This window comes from Camelus ferus, chromosome 29 (genome assembly GCF_009834535.1).
Source record: "Camelus ferus isolate YT-003-E chromosome 29, BCGSAC_Cfer_1.0, whole genome shotgun sequence".
Taxonomy (NCBI): Eukaryota; Metazoa; Chordata; class Mammalia; order Artiodactyla; family Camelidae; genus Camelus; species Camelus ferus.
The window spans coordinates 4,736,262-4,758,564 of record NC_045724.1 but is presented as its reverse complement, the minus strand read 5'-3'; the positions used below and the strand labels follow the sequence as shown (position 1 = coordinate 4,758,564).

The following is a 22,303-nucleotide window of genomic DNA, read 5'->3' as shown; positions in this document are numbered from 1 at the left end:
CTAGCCTAATATTTTCAATATTGTGTTGTGTGTATGTATGTGTGCTTAACTTTTTAACCTAATTTAATCTATTTCTCATTGAAAACTTTCTCTGGGTCATTCTAAACCACTTGATTTGTTTCCCTCAAGAACATTCTCCAAGTCCACATTGGACCCCAGGTTAATACAGATAGACCATAGGCATTAATTAGGCTCCCTTTCTGCCATTACATAAGTGTCTTGAGAATCCTTGTACATGCATCTCTGGAATCCTCCATTTGGAGTACCAGGATGGGCGAGCATCAGAATGGATTCTGTATTGAAATTCCGTATATTGAATTTATTCTCCTGTTGTCTCACACATTAGAATCAGGTATGTTTTCCAAAACAACAGCAGTAACCCCAGCAACTCAAACCGAAGTAGAATCCTAGACAGTGTGCTCTATTCTTTATGATTTTCTGCATTTGGTTTTATTGTCTAACATTTATTTGTTCAGTACATATAATAGTGGTATCATGGATTGGGCGTGGCTTTTGCAATTCATAAACTTAGATTCAAACCCCAGCTCTACTTCTTGCTGGCTTTGTGAACTTAACACTAGAACTGCAGTTCCCTTATCTGTAAAATGAGATCACAGCTCCTCCCTCACATAGCTGTTTTAAGATTAAATAAAGTAACGTAAGTATATTTTCTGAAACAATAGCAATAAACCCAGCAATTTAAACTGAAGTAAAATCCTGAATAGTGTTCTGGCACAAAGTGAGCACTTAATAATTGTTTATATAATTTGATTCAATTTTTATAGTTAATGAACTATTTTTAATTAAAGTATCTCATATGTATTTACATTGCTTGCATTACAAAACTAATGTTGGGGGACTCTAGGGGTAATGATGTGAAATTATAATTTTTGATCTTAGCCATCGTAAAATAGACTCTTTAAAGCGGAAAAGTAAAGTGCTAAATCCTGTGGTTCAGCCTTTTTTAGCATCATGTACTTCTTCCCTGGCTCGTGCCAGTAAGAATTTGAGGTGACTAACTCCTCACTTATACTCCACTATACATGTATACAATGAAGTATAATTTTATACAGATAAAAGCCAGCAAGAGGATAAAACAATACAATAGAAAGATAAGACCAGATGCTTTAGTTCAGAGACTAGAAGTAAGAGGGTCGGGGCAAGTTGGATGGAAGAGGCTGAGATAGAATCAGCCAGAAAAAGAGAAAGACAGTAGCCTGAGAAGCTCGCAGTTGGGGCAGAAGGATTTTCAGCCCTTTATTTCTCCATGGAGCTCTGCTGCGCTTTGCCTTCCTCTGCTTCAGGTACCGCTTGGTGGTCACCACCATTGCCTGCATCTTCTCTGCTTCTTTATGCATCTTCTCCAACTACATTCTGGCTGCTGGAGTATAACTCATCCTCTGGCCACGCCCAGACACTGTTTTGCTAGGTAGCTCTACAACTCACAGCTCTCTGCTTTTTAACATAAGTCTGTGGGATATGGATAGAGAGGTTGGTAGAATAGATAGATAGATAGATACATAGATAGATATAGATAGATAATAGATAGATAATAGATAAATAGACAGATAATAGAAAGACATAATAAATAGATAATAGATAATTGATAGATAATAATAGATAATAGATAAATAGATAGATAATAGATAGATAGCATCTATATATCCTATTTTATAAACTTTGTTATAGTGAAATCCTATACATAATTTTCAAAATCATGGAAACTATTATGACTTTAAGGATGTTTTAATTTCTCCCCATTATTCCTTATAAATTCATGTGTGTCCCTCCACCTCAAGACACAGTGGAGATGGCGTGTCTGAGATAGAGTTGTGAATTACTCAGCAAGTGTTTTTCACAAAAAAAAAAATATTTCCAAGGAACATGGTTCTTTGGGTCTAGGATTACTACATCTTTTGTATGTAATTTGTTAACAATATGTGTTGAAATATGTTGGAGTGAAGTAAACTATCTACACAGACATACATAACTCACTTCATACTTTCAGTTATGATCTCTAGGAAAGTCAAGGTCAATTTAATTGTATATGATATAGTCTTCTTTTTAATTTTTTTTCTAGTAACCATTAGGTATTTGGATGCATCCAAAGGATATGATTAAGAAGATAGAATGCCATTATCCTTGAGATGATGCAAATTTATCCAAATATAAATGGGAAAATAAGACCATTAAAAAGATAAAACTAAGTCGGAATAATCAAATTAAGGCTAAAAGAAAAAAAAAAAGATGACACTGAGATAAGGTAGAATGGAAACCATATAAAGAAAGGGAAGTGAGCAAAAGTGAGAATGCTTAAAAACAATTGCTATTAAGGAGATTTGGTGAAAAGAAAGTCACTTGTAATGTGAGTTATAAAGGAGAAATATTTTAACTGTATTGAATACTTGTAAGTATTAAATGTTTCAAAAATTTAATGATTTCAAAGACTTCTTTGATATTAGAACATAAGGAATTGGAGAAAGGCCAAAGAAATGAATGAAGACTTAATAGTAAAATCCAGTTATAGTTTACAAAAATCTCTTGGAAAAGTCTTTTCCAGACAAAAAAAAAGCATTTCATGAACCAACCTGAAGAACACAGAATTGATCTCTTTGTTTATTATTTCACTTTCAGCAACAGTTAAGTATAAAGAAGCATCATTCTGGAAATTTTTTCCATGATTTGAACCAATATTTCAAATGAAAACTTGGACCGAACATTAAATTTTATGCTTCCCTTGATTTAAAAAGAAGAGTGATAAGTATATTGGAAATACAAGGTACTAAATGAAATGAAAAGATTTCTTTTGCTGGAATAGACCCTCGATATTTTAACTGATAACTATTTTTAGATTGTCCACTAACAGGAGAGCACTTGACTTTGGACAAAGAGATAGGGGTCCAATTTCAGAGGCATTAGGCAAGACAGTAAATCACAGTATAGACATGTTCAAGAGATATAGATATCTTTTCTTAAATCCTTGAAAAGATGGATCAATGATTGTGCTGGGGTTGAGAATTATTTGGATGTTATCTCTGAAAGAACCTGAGGAAAGGACTTCCATCAAGAATTTATAGGGACTGTTCTAACAAGGGACTGTTTCCGTGAAGAAAGCAGGGTTCGTATGTGAGAGGAGAGGAGGCACCGTTCCCACAGGGACAGCTGGCAGCCCAGCCAGGGAAGGACAGAGCTGGTCCACAGCGGTACACCCTGCTGTCGGGTGATAAGAATGACACAAGAGAAAGGTTAACTTTCTGTCCAAACTGGAACAAAATAGACCAAAGGAGAGTTGTGATATCACTTATATCATTTAAGGAAATAATTTCAGAGCTAGTGAGTTCAGGGCATAGCTCTGGGATAACTCCTAGGGAGGGAGTCTGGACTGAAGCCTCGGCTGGAAAAACGTGGTTCAGGTTGCTTGAGGTCATGCCCCTCAATTCCCTTCATTTTTTCCACCCAGCAACCTTCTAAGAGCTGTCTGTTGCGGAGGGTGGAGCAGACATCTGTAAATGAGGAATTTTGGCCACATAGCTCCATTACACCTTGTCAGTGTTAACATTTTATTACTCTAATGATTCTCTGAAATATAGTTATCACATAGTTCAAGTGAAATATTTCTATGTGGTCTACGTACTGTGTCTTGATAAAATTCTTGGAAGTTTTGTCAAAATGAACACATGTTGTAATGTTTAAACCAGACAAGGATGTTAGAAATCTGGGTGAGCTAAAGGTTTGATACTCTTGATGTTCTTTAAATGTTCTTTTGCTGTTTTATTTGGAGGAAAGCATGAGGGCCTGGCATGGGGAGGAGAGATGGGGGAGGTGACATGTCTGAAAAAGGGAAGTCACCACTGCTGCAGAGGTGAGCAGACCTGTCTTGTCCCAACTGGTCCACTGTGCTTCTGAACTTGAATGTCCCTGCCAGCAGCCAAAGCCCTGCAGTTAATTGCATTCACCCTGCTTAGAAGTTAGTTTAACACCACCCATTGTTATGCAAACAGTCCCTTGTGGGTCTCCATCCCTCATCACATAAACAGCTACCAAAAGTATCTCTTCAATTTAACATGGCAAGTTACTGGGCACAGGCTCTAGAAAAAGACCAGCCAGTCCAAAGCCAGGCACTACCTCTTGTTCAGAACATGTGAGAACAGCCTCCTTTTACTGAAACAGAAAATGAGGATGAGAATAATTATAATATGAGGATGAGGATGATAATAAATCCATCATAGAATTGTTTTCAGTATTCAGTGAGGAACGAATGTATTTTTGGGGTTTTTGGGGGGGAGGGCGGAAATTAGGTTTATTTATTTACTAAGTGGAGGCACTGGGGATTGAACCCAGGACCTCATGCATGCTAAGCACACCCTCTACCATTGAGATATACTGTCCCTGGAGTAATGCATATTAAACTCTTAGAATAGAGCCTGACAACTAATGTGAACTCCCTAAATGAATGTCAGCTCTTATTAAACCCCAGTGTTTACTCCCTGTGACAGTTTCCAGCAAACGTTGTTTTGTTGATTTCAGTACATTACTAGTGACATTATAGTGACCCTTTTACGTTAAATCTTAAGCAGCTACCCATTGCATTGACCCTTAATTCAGTCCTAAAATCACACTGGTCTAGTTCTCAGCAAGATGCTCTCAACACAACTATATAAGTCATGTGGTGTCCCTAAATGTCACCTGTACTTGTCCACATTTGGCTAAAGTTTACTCAATTCTAAAACGGGGGTAGGGATAGCTTAGTAACAGAACTGTTATGAAGATTAGTGACACAATATATATTTAGCCCAGTGTTTGACACATAGCACATAATCTTTCTTCTCTGTGCACATGTGTATGTGCGTGCACACACACACAAGCTCAGTTCCTCCCTCCCTCTCTCCCTCCCTCCCTTCTCTTCCTTGCTTTCTTGTTTGCATTTATGGTACTATTACTGTTAAAAAGGCATCTCCTCTTCTTAACTTTGCTAGGTACTTTCATTTCAAACCAGTTCCTTCTACCAGCAAAGGAAAAAATGTTGATATATCATTTGATTTTAGATGAGAACTCATCATCCTAATTTATCAGCACTCACTGAATTTGTGTTCAAATATGGAGTGTTAAGACTGATCCAGTTAAAGGAAGGCATATTGCAGGGCAGGAGATCGGGAGATAGTTTATCAGTCAAGTGATACTTCTTTTGACCTCTGACATTACAGGCATAAAGCTGATTTTGAAGGCAAAACAATTTTCTTCAGTCTAGATTTTTGAAGAGGGTGGGGGAAAAAAAAGAATGACATGCCGTCACCCGTCCTCTGGTCACTTGATCTTTTGTCCGTTATCATGTCTACATTCTTTCTCCCCATTCTTTTGGCTGAAAGTCTCCTAGATTCTGCTCTCACTAAAACCCCTCCACTCCCTCAGCCCCTGCCCTGCCTTTCTCTCATCTTTCTACCTCTACTGCAACATGGTACCCATGAATTTGGCCTTAATTTATCAGGTATTTTTGAGATCCCCAATTTTGATGATTTAAAACTTAGGATTTAAGCCACTGGCCCTAGATATAAATTCAAGAGTGGATGCTGCATATGCCCTGGGGTGAGGAAAGTAATGGAAGGAGTTGGTGAGGTGGAAAGTCCCATATGGAACCCAAGAAAGTCACCTTTGGTACAAGGTGCCCCCAACATTGATATGTATGAGTCAGGATATCTGTTTTAACCTGTATCTGTGAATATGTGATGCTGATTGAGGCTGCATACATGAATGACATTAATGAAATTGTTACATGGTCTCTGAAAAAAATGTTCAGATTGATGTTAATTTTAGATAATGAAGAACTAACAACGTGAAAATAGAAAAGTGACTAATTTGATGGTACCATGCACTCTTGTTAAAATTAATGTCATTTGTGTTAATACATTGTTAGGCTATTTCTGCCCAATAATCATTAATGACATGTTTCATCATATCATAAATATATATACCACAGATGTCAGGCAAACCCTGTTTTAATTTTGTTTCATTGTAGTGGGGTTTATGTTTGTTAGTCTTATGGGATGAGTAATTTTTATAAAGAAGAACTTGCTTCTTGGTTGTGATTTTTGTTTCGGTCAATTTAAAATATATCTTCATACCTCTGGGAATAAACAATTTCATCCAAATCAGTGAACTTCCTTCAGACAAATCTTGCGGCCAAAAGATAGACATGAGATGACAAGTTATCTGTGTTAAGTAAGAAAGTGATTTTCATCAATAGAGATGACTTTGGCTATTGTACTAATTCATTGAAAAGTAATCTGTGATCATGTTGTTTTGTATAATTTAAATTTCTTCATTAAAAGTCATTTATTCAGCAGATATTTACTGAGAGCCTACTTTGTGCCGGGCACCGATCTGTCCTCTGGACGTACATCTCTGAGGGAAAGCAAGCCCTGCCCTCTGGAAGCTTACGTTCTAGTGGACAGAGATGGACAGGAGGAAAACAAACCAGTGAATTACAGATTGTGTCAGGTGATCACAAGGTGCTATGGAGGAAAATTAAACAAGTAAAGGGTTGTGGGACATAAGGTGTATTATATGTCATTCAGAAAAGACCTACTTATTTTACTTTTTGAAATATTTTAATGTCACTATTATAGAAAACACAAGGGGAATTCTCCTGGTGTCTCATGTTGCATGAAGGTAAATACAGATCCTGATTACGCCTTATAGACAGAATCGTGGTGATCTTTGACAAACAGCCTTCCTAAACAGTAGTTTGTTAGTCCAAAGTCAAAGGAAACAGGAGAGGAAGACTGCTAAAAACTTGTTCAAATGGTATTCTTGGCATCTGTGACTAGGAAATGCAGTAATTACTTAAGTACAAAAATATTCATGACATTCAAATAATCCTTCTATTAAAAAGAGCTGTGGTGATGCTTACCTCTTCCTGTCAGTGAGTAGCCTGGGTTTGCTAACACTAAAAAAGAATTCTGGCAGTGAAAATGTCTTCTGTTTTTGGCTGGAAGATGAATGTTTATGTGTAATCAAGGATTCTTATTACATTGAAATTCTGCACGGAGGTATAAAGCCTTCTGGATTTTCAATAAAAACTGCACTTCGGACACCCTAATGAGCACATAAAGGAGATTTGGGGTCATACACTCTGGTGGGGTGTTTGAGAGAGGCAGCACCCCTGAGCTTCTGCAGGATACCAGGCAGGGGTCTCAGAGCAAGAGTTGTACTTTACATGTAGACAAACAAAGACAAAGCTTCCATGGTGTCCAGTCGAAGTGACAATGTACAGATAAGGGTATGGCCAAAATACAGTGAAAACAGAGGTCTGAGGACCAGGACGAGAGAGCAAGGTGAAGGCGGGGGAAGCTTCATATAAGGGCCTCTTTCTGGAGGGGGCAGAGTGCAAACATAGCACAGAGTAGGCACTCACTAAGCCTGAGACCCTACTGTGTGCCCCTCTCTACTAGGAAGATACAATACCCGGATACACAATGTGAAAACATGCAATTCTTGCTTTGCCTGAGAAGCAGTCCATTTAGAGAAACAGACAAAACTACCAGCGATCATTGCTTTCGTAATTGAACACACTGAGTGCACTGGGAGCTCGAGTAGGAAAGAATTCAGTAGTTTCAAAATAACATACAATTCTAAATATTATAGGCTGGCAAAAAAGAGATACGTACCCAGAGGATAGTTTCTAATGTCTGTAAATATCAAACAGGGTTTCTTATGTATTTCATGTTTAGATTCTCAGTTTTACTGTCCTTGCTAAATCTGTGAATCCATTCTTAATTCACCACTGTTTTGAGCACAGCACTTTGATAGTGGAGATTTTATTAGAGAACTTAACTGCTAGCAGTTGGGGGGAGGTGAGGGAAATACAGTTTGCTCAGGGAGATTTGCATTAGATAGAGTAGTCACAGTAGCATCTCCCCTGTAATTTTATGAGAATGGTATTACCCTGGCTTTCGCTGTGTGATTGCTGGTTACCTTCTGTCAGTGAGCAACAGTCTTGCTGCAAAGCAGGAGCACAACCCGTCTCTTTGTCTCCGTGGTCAAAGCTATCACTTCTTAGAAAGTCGGATTTTTTTCAGAATGACCATGTACAGGAGCAAACGCAGACATCAGAGATGTAAGTAAATTCTGACCCAACTTTTTCATGTGAATGACTGTGGTGGGAGAAACAGACTTGATTTCTTAAAAGACTAATCATGACTTCAGATATATCCTGGTAGTAGAAAAGATGCTGTAGCTTTTTTCACCCTAACCTGTATCTTTATCCCTGTTATATGCTTGAAAGATGTTGTGGGGGGAAAGGGGCTAATTCACTTGTTACTATGGAAACCTTTGGAAAGGTTTACAGAATCAACAGAGAAACAGATCAAATGTAATTTCAGTCTAGCTCAGCACCCTTCATACAGGCAGCTTCACTGGATAGTTTCTCTCTGTCTCTCTCTCTCTCTCTCTTTTGCTTTTTCAGGAGTGATAGGTTTTCTTTCCTAGAAGTCTATCGATAGCTTTGGGAATCTAGCCTAAAACTTCTATTTATGCAACCGATTTTAATAACTCTCTGGAGAAAAAAAATAGTTCAGAATGGAGGGGAGAGAGTTAATCGTGAATGACAAGTGGAATATTTCACAGGATATTCACTGCCAAACTTCTTGGTCCAGAGCATATTGGTAACATAATTCACCACAGGCACCGTTTCAAAGGGTTAAAAGGAGTCATGTGTCATCTACCCTAAAGGGGACTGATTCTGACTGAAAGAAGCACCCTGGCCTAAAGTCCAGGACAAAGCTGATTATGGAACTGAAAGCCATTAGGGTTTAGCTCAAAATCAAAGAGCCTTATAATAAAACTGTGTTTTACGGTAAAGCAAAATGCCTGTCATGGACAGCTTTCCAATCACATCTCTCTCCAGTAAGCCCAACTCGTTATCACTTTATCTCTTCTGTTGTTTAAAGCAATTATCACCATATTTAGCCCAGTGTGTCCTGTCACTGACTCTGTTGGTCGTCTTAGACACGTAACTACAACTTGTTCCACAAGCAAAATCTACACTTCTTCATTATTTCTATAATGTCTTTAGATGTCACCAAATATTTTAAAACATAGAAAGATTGTCAGCAACAACTATTTCATCAAAAGGCCAAAATATGATAGAAATGTGATTTTTTAGAGAGTGATGTGATCTTTTTTTTTTTTATCCATTCTTTTAACTTAAGACCTAAACACTAACAATTCTCTTGTTCAAAGAAGTTTTTTATGCACCACAGAAAGCTCTGAGGGACAGGACTGCCAGTTTGATTTTATTTGCCTGATTGCCTTTGATGCTACTTCCTTCTTGTGATTGAGAAACAACATATAATAATTGCTACTTTTTTAATAAAGATGATGGGGGGCAAAATCTACAAATATATTGCTGATTAATTCCCTTGTGATTTCCTCCCACAAGAATGAATCTAAATTATGTGTGTACTTGAAAACCATCTTGCGCCTACCTTTGCTCCAGTATCTTTTGTACAGCCCCTCATTTTTTTCCATGTGAGTAATCATTGCCTTAAGGTACATGACAAATAAAAGATTCACAGAAAAATTGTACTGAGTCTCTCCCCCTAAAACATGCTTGCTAAAGTCTGCAATTAAGCAGCAGGAAGAAATTGTGAATTACATGAGACAAGTCAGAAGATGTATAATTATACAGGATGAACACAGTAGGGTGTACTGAATGGCTTGTTAAAAAAAAAAAACTAATGTGTTACTTATGGTTAATTGTATCAGCTAGCTGTATTACATTGCGTTAACTGTTTCTATATTCTAATCATATAAAATATCGGAGAGCAAGAATATAATAAAGTTAAAGTACATAGAAAGCTTAGCAATAAAACTGAATAGAATCCTTCAGTGAATTTCTTTCTCACACTAACAATATTTGCAAAAGTGGAATGTAATACAATCATTTGCTATCTAATGGGGACATAAAGATATCTGAATTAGCCCATCACCAAAATCTAGTGCATCTCCATTTTCAATCATATCTTTTATGTGTGTGTTTTTGATCGTTTAAAAAGCACAAACTAACCTAGAGGCAACTGTAATCCAATTAAAGCAATAACTGCATACATAACAAATCTCAATGTGGGCAAAAAGGAAATTATTCTCATGATTTTTGTTTTACAAAGGAAAAGTACATAAATAAACTTTCTAATATCCTCATTCTCTAACAATTTAATATCTTATCCTTTTGCAAAAATAATACAACTTTCTTTTAGAGGACCCAACAGGAGGAACGGGAAAGGTGTACCTGGTTGTGCCAGGGGTTTGCAGAGAGAGAGGAAAAATACCTGTAGAAGACATTTTAAAGTGTAAATTCCACTAAACCTTTGAAAATTCATGGGGGACTTTGAAATCCATCCCTCACTCCTGTCTACGTTGGTTATTTATAACCCCCTCTAGAGGAGGAGAGGAAAGAATACTAACCGTTTCCTTGCTTTTGATGGAGCAATTGTTATGGAAAAGGAAACAGCTTCAGGGTTCATTCGCTAGCAGATTTTACCCATGCATATAACTGCATGATGACTTTCAATTAGATACAGAATTTGTTGAGTGCTATTAAAAAGCATCGGACTTTGATTTTGATGGAGCCAAACAGGTAGAAACTATTTTAAGGAACGCTAATACAGGTAAATTTGTGTTTAGAAATTAGGTTGAGGTGAAATCATCATTAGTATAAATAACTTTGGCCTTTGGCCTTTAAGGACCGAATTTTTCATACCTATTACATAGATCTATTTATTAGAATGTGCAGCTTATATTTAAATTTTCAAAAATCCATATCATGTATATAAAAGGGTCTACCTGTAATCCCCCTTCCTGAAATTCCAAGTGACCTTGAGAAAACATTTTGGGGATTTTTATGAGGCATAGAGATAAATTCTTAAAGATGAATATGTTTTGAAATACAGATTTAAGAGAGAAACTAGGGTAGATCCTCATGTTAGACACAGAATATGAAAATACTACAATCCTTGTACTACAGGAGAGAAAACTGTGCATGTCTAATTTTAGGTGCTTAACACTTTATCTTAGTTTACTAAGTAGGAATAATAATTCATTTCTGATGGCAAATGATATGTTTGGGTGATTTTATCAATCTTGTTATGGAAATACTTGAGGCGATCACTTCAGGAACCTAAATACTTGTCATAGTTCTCTGCTTGTAATCTCGGCCCACGTCTGCTCCCTCTGTGGGTTGCAATTTCTTCTACAACTTCAGCAGACTACACGAAGATATTCGCTAAGGTGTCTTCCATCTCCAACCCTCAGTGCTTTCACAACATAGACCTCATCGTGCAATGGTCCTACTCAAAGGTATGTGAGAAGTTCTCCTTGACTAGACTGTGGCTCTGGGCTCATGGGCTTCATGTGACCATGGATTTACTGCAAGAGGCCCTGGCGTGCATGTGAATGTTCTCAAACTGCCTGTATAAGGATGAAAACTACCTAGATACACCCACAGTTATACCACATACACATCCATAGATACACATACGCTATCTTTGGCTTCTAATGAAAACGAATGTATTTCAAAGGTGGTACTAAATTTTTCATCTCTTTTAATGCCGTATGTTTTACATTTTATTTTACTATTTTACATTTAATATATCACACAAGGATCTCATTGTGTTTCAATGTTTTTAAAACATGTTCTCATATTGTCAAATATTGGGAACCACTGGACTAGAAAATGAAATGCAAACATGACCTTTTAACACAGGCATTTACATCATTGTCACTCACTGTAGACTTACTTCCTGATACTATGTTCTGGTCTTTACCAGGCTACTGGATTACCTCCCAAGTTCATCATATATTCTCTTATCTCTGTGTCTCTTCCTATAAATCTTCCTGTTGGTGGCTGGCCTTCAGTTGCATCTTCATGTATAGAAATCATCTCTGGTCAAGGTTTCACTCAAATGTCATATCCTTCATAAAAGTTCCCCCCAGTTTTCCAAGTCAAATTTATCTTTTTCTTCTCTGTTTTCAAGATGCTATATTGTAATTTTATTTACAATATTCTATATTCTTTCTATATTCTGTCATACACATTCAAAATTATTCCTTTATTCCACTAATCTAAGGGTTTTTTTTTTTCATGTGAGGTACCTTTTATTCTTGCTTGAAGCATTCTCAGAGCATAAGGCAATGTTTTGCTCATAACAATCCATCACTTTCTAATAAAGTTTATTTATTGAAAGAAATATGTATTGACCACCTGTTATATTACCTTCCAGACACTGCTCTAGTGCTTTGGCTGTAGCAATGAACAAAACCAAATTTTATTGGAGAAGGGGTGATGGCACACAAATAAATATACAATCTGTCATGTGATGCTAAGTACTATGGAGAAAAATAGAGCAAGCAAGGCGGAAAGGGAGTTTTGGAAGGTGGGGTGGAGACTTGCTGCTTTCTCTAGGGTAGTCAGGAAAAGCCAAGGTGACTAAAGTAACATTTGATCAGACAAGCAAAGGAAATGAGAGACTAAGCTCTACTTCCTGGATAGTTCAGGCAGAAACAGCATGTGCAAAGTCCCTGTGGTACCTGGGATAAAGGAGGACCACAAAGGAGGCAATAAGTAGAGTTAATGGAAAGATGTGTGGTCAAAAAAGCATCAGGGGCATTGGATGGCTAGAGTAATACATAGAATTAAATGGAATGGCATACGTTATATTTAACTAAATTGAGATATAAGATATATTTTCTAACTTTGAAGAAACACTATACTTCTAAATGACCCATGAAATATTTGTATTAAAATGACAATTATAAGAATGCTTTAAAATCATTACACTTCCTACTAGGCAAGGCATCCAATCATTAATTGGAAGAGAATCAAACTGTGGTCATCCAGAGTTCAGAAAAATATTATTTGAACAAGAATACTTTCTGATTTATCTTCTTATCAATATCTTTGAGTTCTTTATGTGTTAACAGTCTCTTTAAAAATTTTGCTATGAGGAAAGAAATAAATTCATAGTTTGATAGAATTGTTGTAAGGCGTCTTAAGTCATAGGCTGAAAGAGACAAGACAGCTGTCCTCTCTGGAGGACACCAGTAAATTCAATCCTTGATTTCTCTGTTATTGATGCTTATTGGGAATTCTGCTCTGACACCTGAAATTTCTCCAGTCTTTTTTTTTTTTTTTTCCTCTCAAGCTCCTAATGTCATTTCTATAACTGGTGTGGATTGAGAATGTGTGACTTTATACGTTCCTCCGTGGAATCACATCTGCATGGATAGAATCAGGATGGGCTGACTGAGCATGCTCAGTGAGACCACAGTTGCCTGTTGGAAGCAGAGATGTGCAAAGGCTGAGTGGTAACACCCTTGAAACAGATCGACCTGATATGGAAATACATATTGGTCTGCCCACACCCTTAATCACTTGCGTTGCTTTTACAGGCTCCAGCCTGTGACTGGTCCCGCCTGCAGGAATATTTATTCACCCCTCCCCCACCCCACCCCCACCTACTCCATGTGTTTTTCTATTTAAGCAATGCTCTGCAAAGTCAAAGGTCACTTTTGTACATTTTCTTTTAACTTATCTACAATCAGAAAACAACTGGGCTATCATACATCACCTGCTCTTTTAGTTTCTCCCTTCTAAGAATCCGTGCTGCCCTTATATCTAGACCTACATAAAAACCATGGCATTGACTCTGCCTCATGTTGTTCAGGTAAATAAAAGTCCTCTACCGAATGGCGTTTGTCTCTCAAAGAATGTTACAGTGGGAAGTAATGTCGCAGATTAGTATTTAATGGAGATACTGGGGTTTGTACCCAGGACCTTGTGCATGCTAAGCCAGCACTCTACCACTTGAGCTACACCCTCCCTCTGTGGGTTTGTATTTACTGACCACAAATGATACATGTGTGGCAACCAGACTCTTAGCAAAATAAGATTGGTGTTAGAGTAGATATAAATACAGCTTTTGAAGATACTGTCATGAATGCAGGGATTTTTGCATGAAAAGATGACCATTCAAAAGCACTGATGGATAGTGGGAAAATACAGGATGTAGTCTGGCCTATGTTTGGAAACTTAGAAAGCAACTTTCTTAAAAGTCATAACCTGGTGTAATTTCTGGACAGTCTATCTATTTGGTTGAGCCGTATTAACTTGTCATTTTTGTAAGTCAAATGGCAGTTTCACATTGTTAAATCTAAATACCAGTAATTACACAAGTTGGAAAAAAAAAAAAAAGGTTGGGGGGAAGGTAGATAAAAAGTCATCACACCAACACAGGCTGCCATTAAAAGTCAAGGACATTTATGATTAAGCTAATGATGAGTATTTGATATACAAAAAGAACAGAATTAAGTAAGAGAATGTATTCACTTGTGTTCTTTATGATACGTAAGGTTAAACCTACAGAGAAACTGTATTCAGCCTTGTCAGCATAGATTAACTAATATGACATTTTTTGCAAGGGACACATCCAAGTGGGCTTCAAAGGTCATTAAAACTTTAGAAATTGCCTATCTTCCACCAAATGTAAAATGTTTATTAAAAACTTTGAATTTTAATTTTACAAGATTTTATCATTAGAACTTTGCTTTCATCTAAACAGAAAATGTGAACAATTGTAAGGGAATTAATAATATCAAACATGATAAAAAGAACTTTTGACATTTATTGAACTCTTACTGTATGCCGAGTACTGTTTTAAGCATTTTGTTTTCCCTGACTAGTGTAATTTATGTAGTAGAGCAATAATTCAACACGTAAAGGCAATAATATAGTAGTCTATGGCACTTTTGATTTTCATTGCAATTTCAAAGTGTTATTTATGATTTTGGTATCTAATCTCTAGGAAATTGAACACATAAAGTTAAATTAAAATACATATTGACTAGGGTGAAGGAATAAGTTTATATGTCCCCTGAGGAATCTATGAAATTAACTTAAAAAAACAAAACAGTTTGATCAATATCCCTATTCTTTGAATCATTTAAAAACAGAAAAAAAAAAGAAGACCCTGAGGAAAAGTTTTACACGAATATGTGCCGATGAAATGTTCACATATGAATGTATTTACCTTGTGTGTTGTTTTTTTCTGCAAAAAGATAAAAGGTTTCCAGAACTTAGAAAAGCAAGATGCTGTGCAGTGATTTAGTAATCCATTGTGAGTCATTACACTCTTCTTGGTCCAGAACACCTAAATTGTTTGGCATAACCTTTTGATTCATTTTCCTTTTTGTAGTTATTGATTTTCTTGGCATTATTTACTGAATTGCACTCTCATTCTGTCTATGGGATTTCTGACACCTTTAGCTATAGAGGGCTACATTGTATATGCAGTAATGTTGACTCAGGGTCTTAATGGTCTCTTATCATTGACATTATATTATCTCTAGAACTTCATTTGTATTTTAAAATAATGATAAAATTCACATCTATTTCCTTAAGCTCCTTATAGAGAGTATGGTGTGTATTTTTGTAATGTTTCATGCCCTGAGCTGCTTTTCATTGGAAAGTATTATATTTTATATTATATGATTCTTTTGACCCTCAGTGAACTTGAAAATGCCTTAGAGGAACAGCTGGATGTATTTCCTTAAATAAACACACATTGTTCTTCAAATTGCTAGTATCTATCTTCTTAATAGGCTCCACAGGCAATGGAAATTTTGACTTTGAAGTCACCTCTGCTGGGTTCATGTAGATGTCTGACTACTTTTATACCTTTTTTCCTCCCATAATTGAGAAATGTCCTTCAACTCGTTTGTTTTCAAATGTACAGCATATAGGCATAACTTACCTTTATCTTTTCTTTGAGATTATAATATTTTTGGTATTTTATTGTATATGATAATTAAATATAACATAAAATACAATATAAAAATGTCCTGCACCTGTAAATGCATACAGACTACCTGAAACATTTAATTCTCTCTAATGTATAGTGTCAGTAATCAATGAGAGGCTGGTTCAGAATTAAATAAAAATACACAAAATCAGAAAACATTTATTTTTAATTGGAGTGCAAGGTAAAATTCACTTACTCTTTCACTTAAGTTTTGCTAAAGTAGTAAGGGGGGAAAATGGTCACTTGAATTTTAAAAGTGGCCATAAAATTTTTCTCAGCACTGAGTCTGGCCTCCCAGAACTACTTATATGAAGCTAGCCTTTTTCTAATGATCATTTCCAACCAAGATGGTGCACTCAAATTTGATTAATGTGCTCAGCGTCTCCCAAAAAGTCTGTAGCATTGATGCTCCATGAAGGCTTCTAGAATTTGTTTATGCAAGATTTAGACAGGAAAAAAAATTCAGATTATTCCCCATGCCAGTTTTCTAGAACCCAAGCTACAATTTGAGAGAGGATGCTATTTTCAACGGACATGAAAATTTACTCGAAATTGAAAGGAAACCGAACTATTTAAAATTCTATAAAAATATTCTTTGTTACTTAAATATTTAAGAAAGAAGTTGATAAGCAAGCACAGAAGCAAGATATAAGAAACTGCGCCACGAAGAGGATAGGTATGTTTGTTGCTAAGATTTTCATTTGGGTTTATGGAAATGGGTTTCTGCACATTGGGACCAAGCTAAGTTAACCAGTTCTCTTACAATAGAGCAGTAGTCCGTCAGGTTAAAGACACTTACTAAGTTATTTCTGTCCTATGGAAACAACCATCTAAGGTACTTGTTGGGGAAACTACTAATCGTTAGTAATACTATTTCTCCTAGATTACTACTGACAGTAATTAAATCAACTGTTGTAGTGATTTGCCACGCACTTCAAACCCGATTAAGTAAGTCTGGCCTTGTTTATACGTACATTAAAGGACCAAGTGGTTTGGGGTCTGAAATTCTCAGTGAGTTGCCCACATCATTAAATTTTATCAGTGTTCACTTAGGAATAGATTGTAGGTTATAAGAAATATTTGCTGCAATACTTTTTCCTCCCAAAACAGGTTCTAAATATTGTAGTTTAATGGAGTCACATCAGTTATGACAATATAACTTTATTTTGGGACCAGGATCATTAAACCTGGAAATGGATAAAGTATGCTGCGATGATGGCTACATCCCACCATCTTTGTTCTATTCACTGGTGCAGACTGATGCTAAAATACGACTGTCAAACATTCTTTGTCCTTGGAGACTTCCTAGTACGGTGGACATTTTTTACACTTTGCTGTACATTTTAGGTACTTAATAACAATATGACTTCATAACACATACTTATCTTGGCCATACTTATGTGCTAATAAAGTTAGGTTAGGGTACTCTTTGTGAAATTGTTCACTACTTTCAGTTATTATTGAGTTCTAAGGATTATTATAAAGTGGAATGACTCAAGAAAAATTACAAACCTCGCCCTTAATACTTGTCATGACTAACAGTTACAGAATTTTTGTCATAGAATAACATTTATGTCTTGGATATATTTCACTGTCTTCCATCTAGAAAAGTAAAACAGTAAAGATCTCCAATTAAATTATTATGTAATTGTTAAGATTTTGTTATGTTTATTGGATGATATATATGCCCTAATTTAAATAAACTTTAACTGCCAAGTTTCCTGAACAGCTAAGTAAGCCTAGAGGTAATTTCAGTTGACAAGTGAGCATCATCACTCTGTGTCACCAACTAAACGTGTTATTAGTTGTTCCTTTCGGTTATTCTGCATCAGTTTTTACATCAGTAATAAATGAAAGCCTTCATATTATTTATACATCTAAACTGTGTTACTTTGTTGTTATAGGTTGTTAGAGTGAACAGATTTTTTAATCATTGCATTAAAATATATGTTAAGAAAGCATTGTCTAATTCTATGACTTAAGAAGACTTACAAGGCACTTTTTTTTTAACTGTTTCCCTGTTATTTTATTGCTTTAATAATATGGTATTATTCAAGGCATATTATCTTCATTAGTTGAAAGGACAAAATTAGAATCATACGGAGAACTTTCTTGGTAATTCAGTTAATTTCCTGTTTTCTGTCTTTTTGGTGACTTTTTAATAGTCATATTGGCTTTATTTTTCCTGCTGATTTTTCTTTTGTTTTTAATGGAAATATAGTCAGTTACAATGTGTCAATTTCTGGTGCACAGCACAATGTCCCAGCCACACACACACACACACACACACATATACATACATTCATTTTCATATTCTTTTTCATTAAAGGTTATTATAGGATATTGAATATAGTTCCTTGTGCTATACAGAAGAAATTTGTTTTTTATCTATTTATATACATATATGTTGTAGCTAATATTTGCAAATCTCAAACTCCCAAATTTATTCCTTCCTCACCCATTCCCCTGGTAACCATAAGATAGTCTACTATGTCTGCGAGTCTGTTTCTGTTTTTACGAGGCATTTCTTGATCAGGTATTATCTTACTTTGTGGATTCATTTCTTGCCATTCCACTTTGTGTATTCCAGTTTAGTGTATGATACCGAGTTTTCTTTCTGTTCTCTAAGGAATTCTTTCCATCATTAGCACCTCATATTGCTTCTTCTATTTAGAACACCCTACCCTATTATTTTAGTTAATTCCTACGCATCCTTTGGGAGGCAGCTTAGGCAATCACCTCCTACTGATTAATTTCTCGAAGATCAACTAGTAAAGTTGATCTTTGTGTGTATTTCTTTGTACCCTGTGTGTGCCCCATGTGTAAATTATAATCTATCCAGTCTTCTGGCTACACCCCCTGAGGACAGAGGCCAGATCCGCTTCTTCATTGCTCCCTCCCCAGCATGGCCTGGCTCTAGGAAGCCCTCAATCAATCATTGTTGCCTTAGATATGCACCTGTTTCAGCAACTAGAAAATGCAGTTATTCTCCCCAAATAAATCACTATGATGCAGTCTATTGATGAAATACCTTTTCCTTTTTATATTCACAAATGTCCATGGATTGAGTTTTAAAGATTATTGTAAAGTTCACATGCTAAGGCCTTTTTGGTCTCAGCTTTTAGAGTTATTTTGTCTGCTAGCAACTGTCATATGCTTATTTCATAAGTGGCATTAAAGGGAATCTAAAAACACTTACATTATGTCTTAGGTAATTTAATATTTACCCAAAATTTAAGGCACACTTTGGAAGTGACATGAAATGCATATGATGGCTTCCTCCCAAGGATTTCTGTTGCACTAATCATGGAGTTAGTTTCTAGTTAATGTTTCCAGATTTTTTGTATCATTATGTTTTAAAACTCAAGACTAATAACACATTCAGAATTAAAACTTGCTTCTCTACATTCTCAGTTTTTCCCCCTATCCAGAGTTGGCTCTGCTTCTAGGTTCCATTATTTGTTAAACCAATTTTACACCAGTTAGAGAAATAAATTGTTCGTTTCTCCACAGATTTGTAGCTATTAATCTCAGCAGTAACTCAGTGATTGATTTTTTTTTTCAGTCATCAACATCGCAGAGTCATAGACTAGAAGGAGTAACTAGAACCAATTCCAGGACCTACTGGCTGGATCTATAAAAGTTGAGGCTTCATACCATATGTAATACATCCGTGTTACTAATTTGTGATGCTACTTTTAAACTTGGGGATAGAATTAGAATGGTCATATAAAGTAATTTCACTGCCTACTCTCTTATTCTCTTCTTTCAACGTCCTTTCCGTTATTCTTGCTACTGAGTAGTGACATTAACTGGAAATTCGTGAATTGTAACTAAAAGTGACCTCATTTCCAAAGCATTTGAAGTTATTGCAGGTGAAGGGTCTCTCAAGGGCTTTCAGTGTTTCAAAAATGTGGGTGTACAATGTGTCAATAATGAAAGCTGCACATTAAATTGACCTGGAAGGCTAGAGCACAAACTTTTCTCTCAGCACTGGCAAATTTCTGACATAAAAGCTTAGAATGGAACAGTTGAAAAGAAGCTATTAGAATAATGCAGAGACTCTGAAAGGATTTCCATGCTACACTTTTTTTTTCTCTATTCTTTTCTAAGTATAATTGAGATTTCCAAGAATTTTTACTGACAAGTCATTTTACTTTCTGGACTTGGTAACTGCAAAAAAGATAAAATTGTTAGAGGAGCAATAAGGAATTCAACAAAGAATTGAAAGCAAAATGTGATGTGCTTGATAAATTAATTTCATTCTTATCTTAGTTGGTTAGAACACCAACCCGAAGGGTCGAAGGTCATAGATTTGAGCTTTTTGTGGCCCGGATGGTTTAACCCTGTTTCTGGATCATGGACCACTGTGGTCACCCTACCCAGCCATCCTTCAAAGAAGGACCAGGTTCCAAGATAACACTGACAAAGGAGGGAAGACAGACCAGACTAGGGCCACTACACATCCATCAGAACTACAATGTCTCAAAGTGTGTATATATATACATATATGTATATATATATAGTCCTACTTTTACATATATATATAGTTTGTGCCACACTGCTTGTGATGCCTTCATCTACAAAAGAGAATACACTTCTATTTGAATAAAAAGTTATTTGTCTTCATTTTGATTTATGAAGGCAGTAAAATTCAACCACGTTAACTTTCTTTTTGATCAAGTGTAAAGCCTGCACACTTAGAATTTCACAGAATACAGGTATCTACCATTTCAAAAAAAATTTGTTTCACAGAGGGATGTGAAGTTAGTCTCAATATTTTTCATTATAGACTTTTAATTTCAGCATGCATAAGTTAAGGATTAGATAATTTAAAGGACACTGAACTACCAAAGTATGCTCTTATTTTTTTCCTTCAAGGCATCAGAATGAGTGTGACTAAATTTCTCTCAAAAACCGTAGTTTGCTTACCATGAAAGAATCGAAGAATCTAAGATGTGTTTCCTTGAGAAAGGCTTAGGATGGGTTCGGGTACTGCTCTGAGCAAGTTAGTAGGACAATTTCCAACTCTATCTAGTTAGGATGACAATATACCGTAGTATTGTTTTAATAAGCACATGTCTTAACACCTACACTAACAGTGCAAACCACAAGCGAGGGATTTACTTCCAGTTTGAACAAAGTTTATCATATTCGTCACACTCAGTCACAGCGTTTCATAGACTTGGATCTGGTTGGACAGATTCGTGAGGACTTTCATTTGAGTCTGTGCTCCATTTTTTTATAAATGTAACCTAACAATGACATAAAATCAAGCAAAGAAACTGCAGAATCATCTAGGCTAACTTCTTCATTTTCTACAGGAGGACAGGGATTGTTTTATTTGCCCATCAGAAATGATGACCAATAACTGCTTGCCCACCTTCCTCCTTTGGGGGGGTAGGGTTTTATTCCACATCCAGTTATTTCATTTAAAAAATAATATTCTTACTGAAAAGTTAAGGCTTAACAGATATACACATGATAATATTCTTCTCCTATACTTAAATAATGAACATCAATTTTCAAGTTCCTTTTATTAGGACAATATTCTGTCTTCTGTTTACAGCCACTTTTTCTAATTCACCATTCCACCACATAACTCTTTCCTATATGTGTTTTCCATCATCCTTTATTATCTCTATTAAAGTGTTTAGCATACTGCAAACTATAGTTCTTTCTTTGCATAGCTCTTTCTAGTAAACTATGATAAATACAACTAGATTTGTTTTTAATCTTTGGATCTTGTACCTTACCTAGCTCTATACCCTGCTCATGGTAGGAGCTCAATGAATATTTTATGAACGAATAAATGAATGGATTCACTAATACGATGAGTCTTTGGCACTAGTTTTTATCTTCTATTTTTATTATATTTTTAACATATATACTTACTGTCAGTAACATAGATAAACGAACACATATATTTACCTTCTAATGAAATTGTCCAGGAAGGAGCCATCATATTCTTGGAAGTTTTTTTAAAGTGTGCATGGCAGTTAATATTTGTGAATCTTGAACTCTCAATTTATCCCTTCCCACTCCCTTTCCCCTCGGTAACCATAAGTTTGTTTACCACGTCTGTGAGTCTGTCTCTGTTCATTAGTGTTTACTGTTTTTTTAAGATTCCACATATGAGATATCATTTTGTAACTGACTATATACTTCAATTTTAAAAATGTACATGGCTAAAAGGTTTAAACCTAAACTCCTTTTCATGGTTGGCAATATAGGAACTACTTCAAATTCATAATTTGAAAACTTTACCTTATCTGTTGCTCAGTAACCATATAAAAGACAGGTTTCATATCAGAGTTAGAGACAACTTCATCATTATGTATTCACTCCTTTGGAGTGCTAGGAAAGTTTGCTAAAGATACTCAGTTAGCCATCTATTTATCTGTGTTATAGGAACAATGTCCAAGGCTCCTGACCTGCTGTTCCAATTTCTA

General features: G+C 35.9%; 1 protein-coding gene across 10 annotated transcripts in view; it reads left to right on the top strand.

The window, feature by feature from the left end:
* The window catches only part of RALYL (RALY RNA binding protein like), a 585,337-nt gene that overhangs the window by 418,012 nt on the left and 145,022 nt on the right, over window positions 1-22,303 (top strand). The window contains exon 1 of one of the 10 annotated variants that reach the window (XM_032470311.1): window positions 7,851-8,113. The exons of the other annotated variants lie outside the window; for them this stretch is intronic. Within the exon in view, the coding sequence (XP_032326202.1) occupies window positions 8,077-8,113 (37 nt within the window). The 5' untranslated portion in view covers window positions 7,851-8,076. Of the gene's footprint in view, window positions 1-7,850; window positions 8,114-22,303 lie in introns of those variants that run through there. 10 annotated transcript variants of the gene reach the window in all.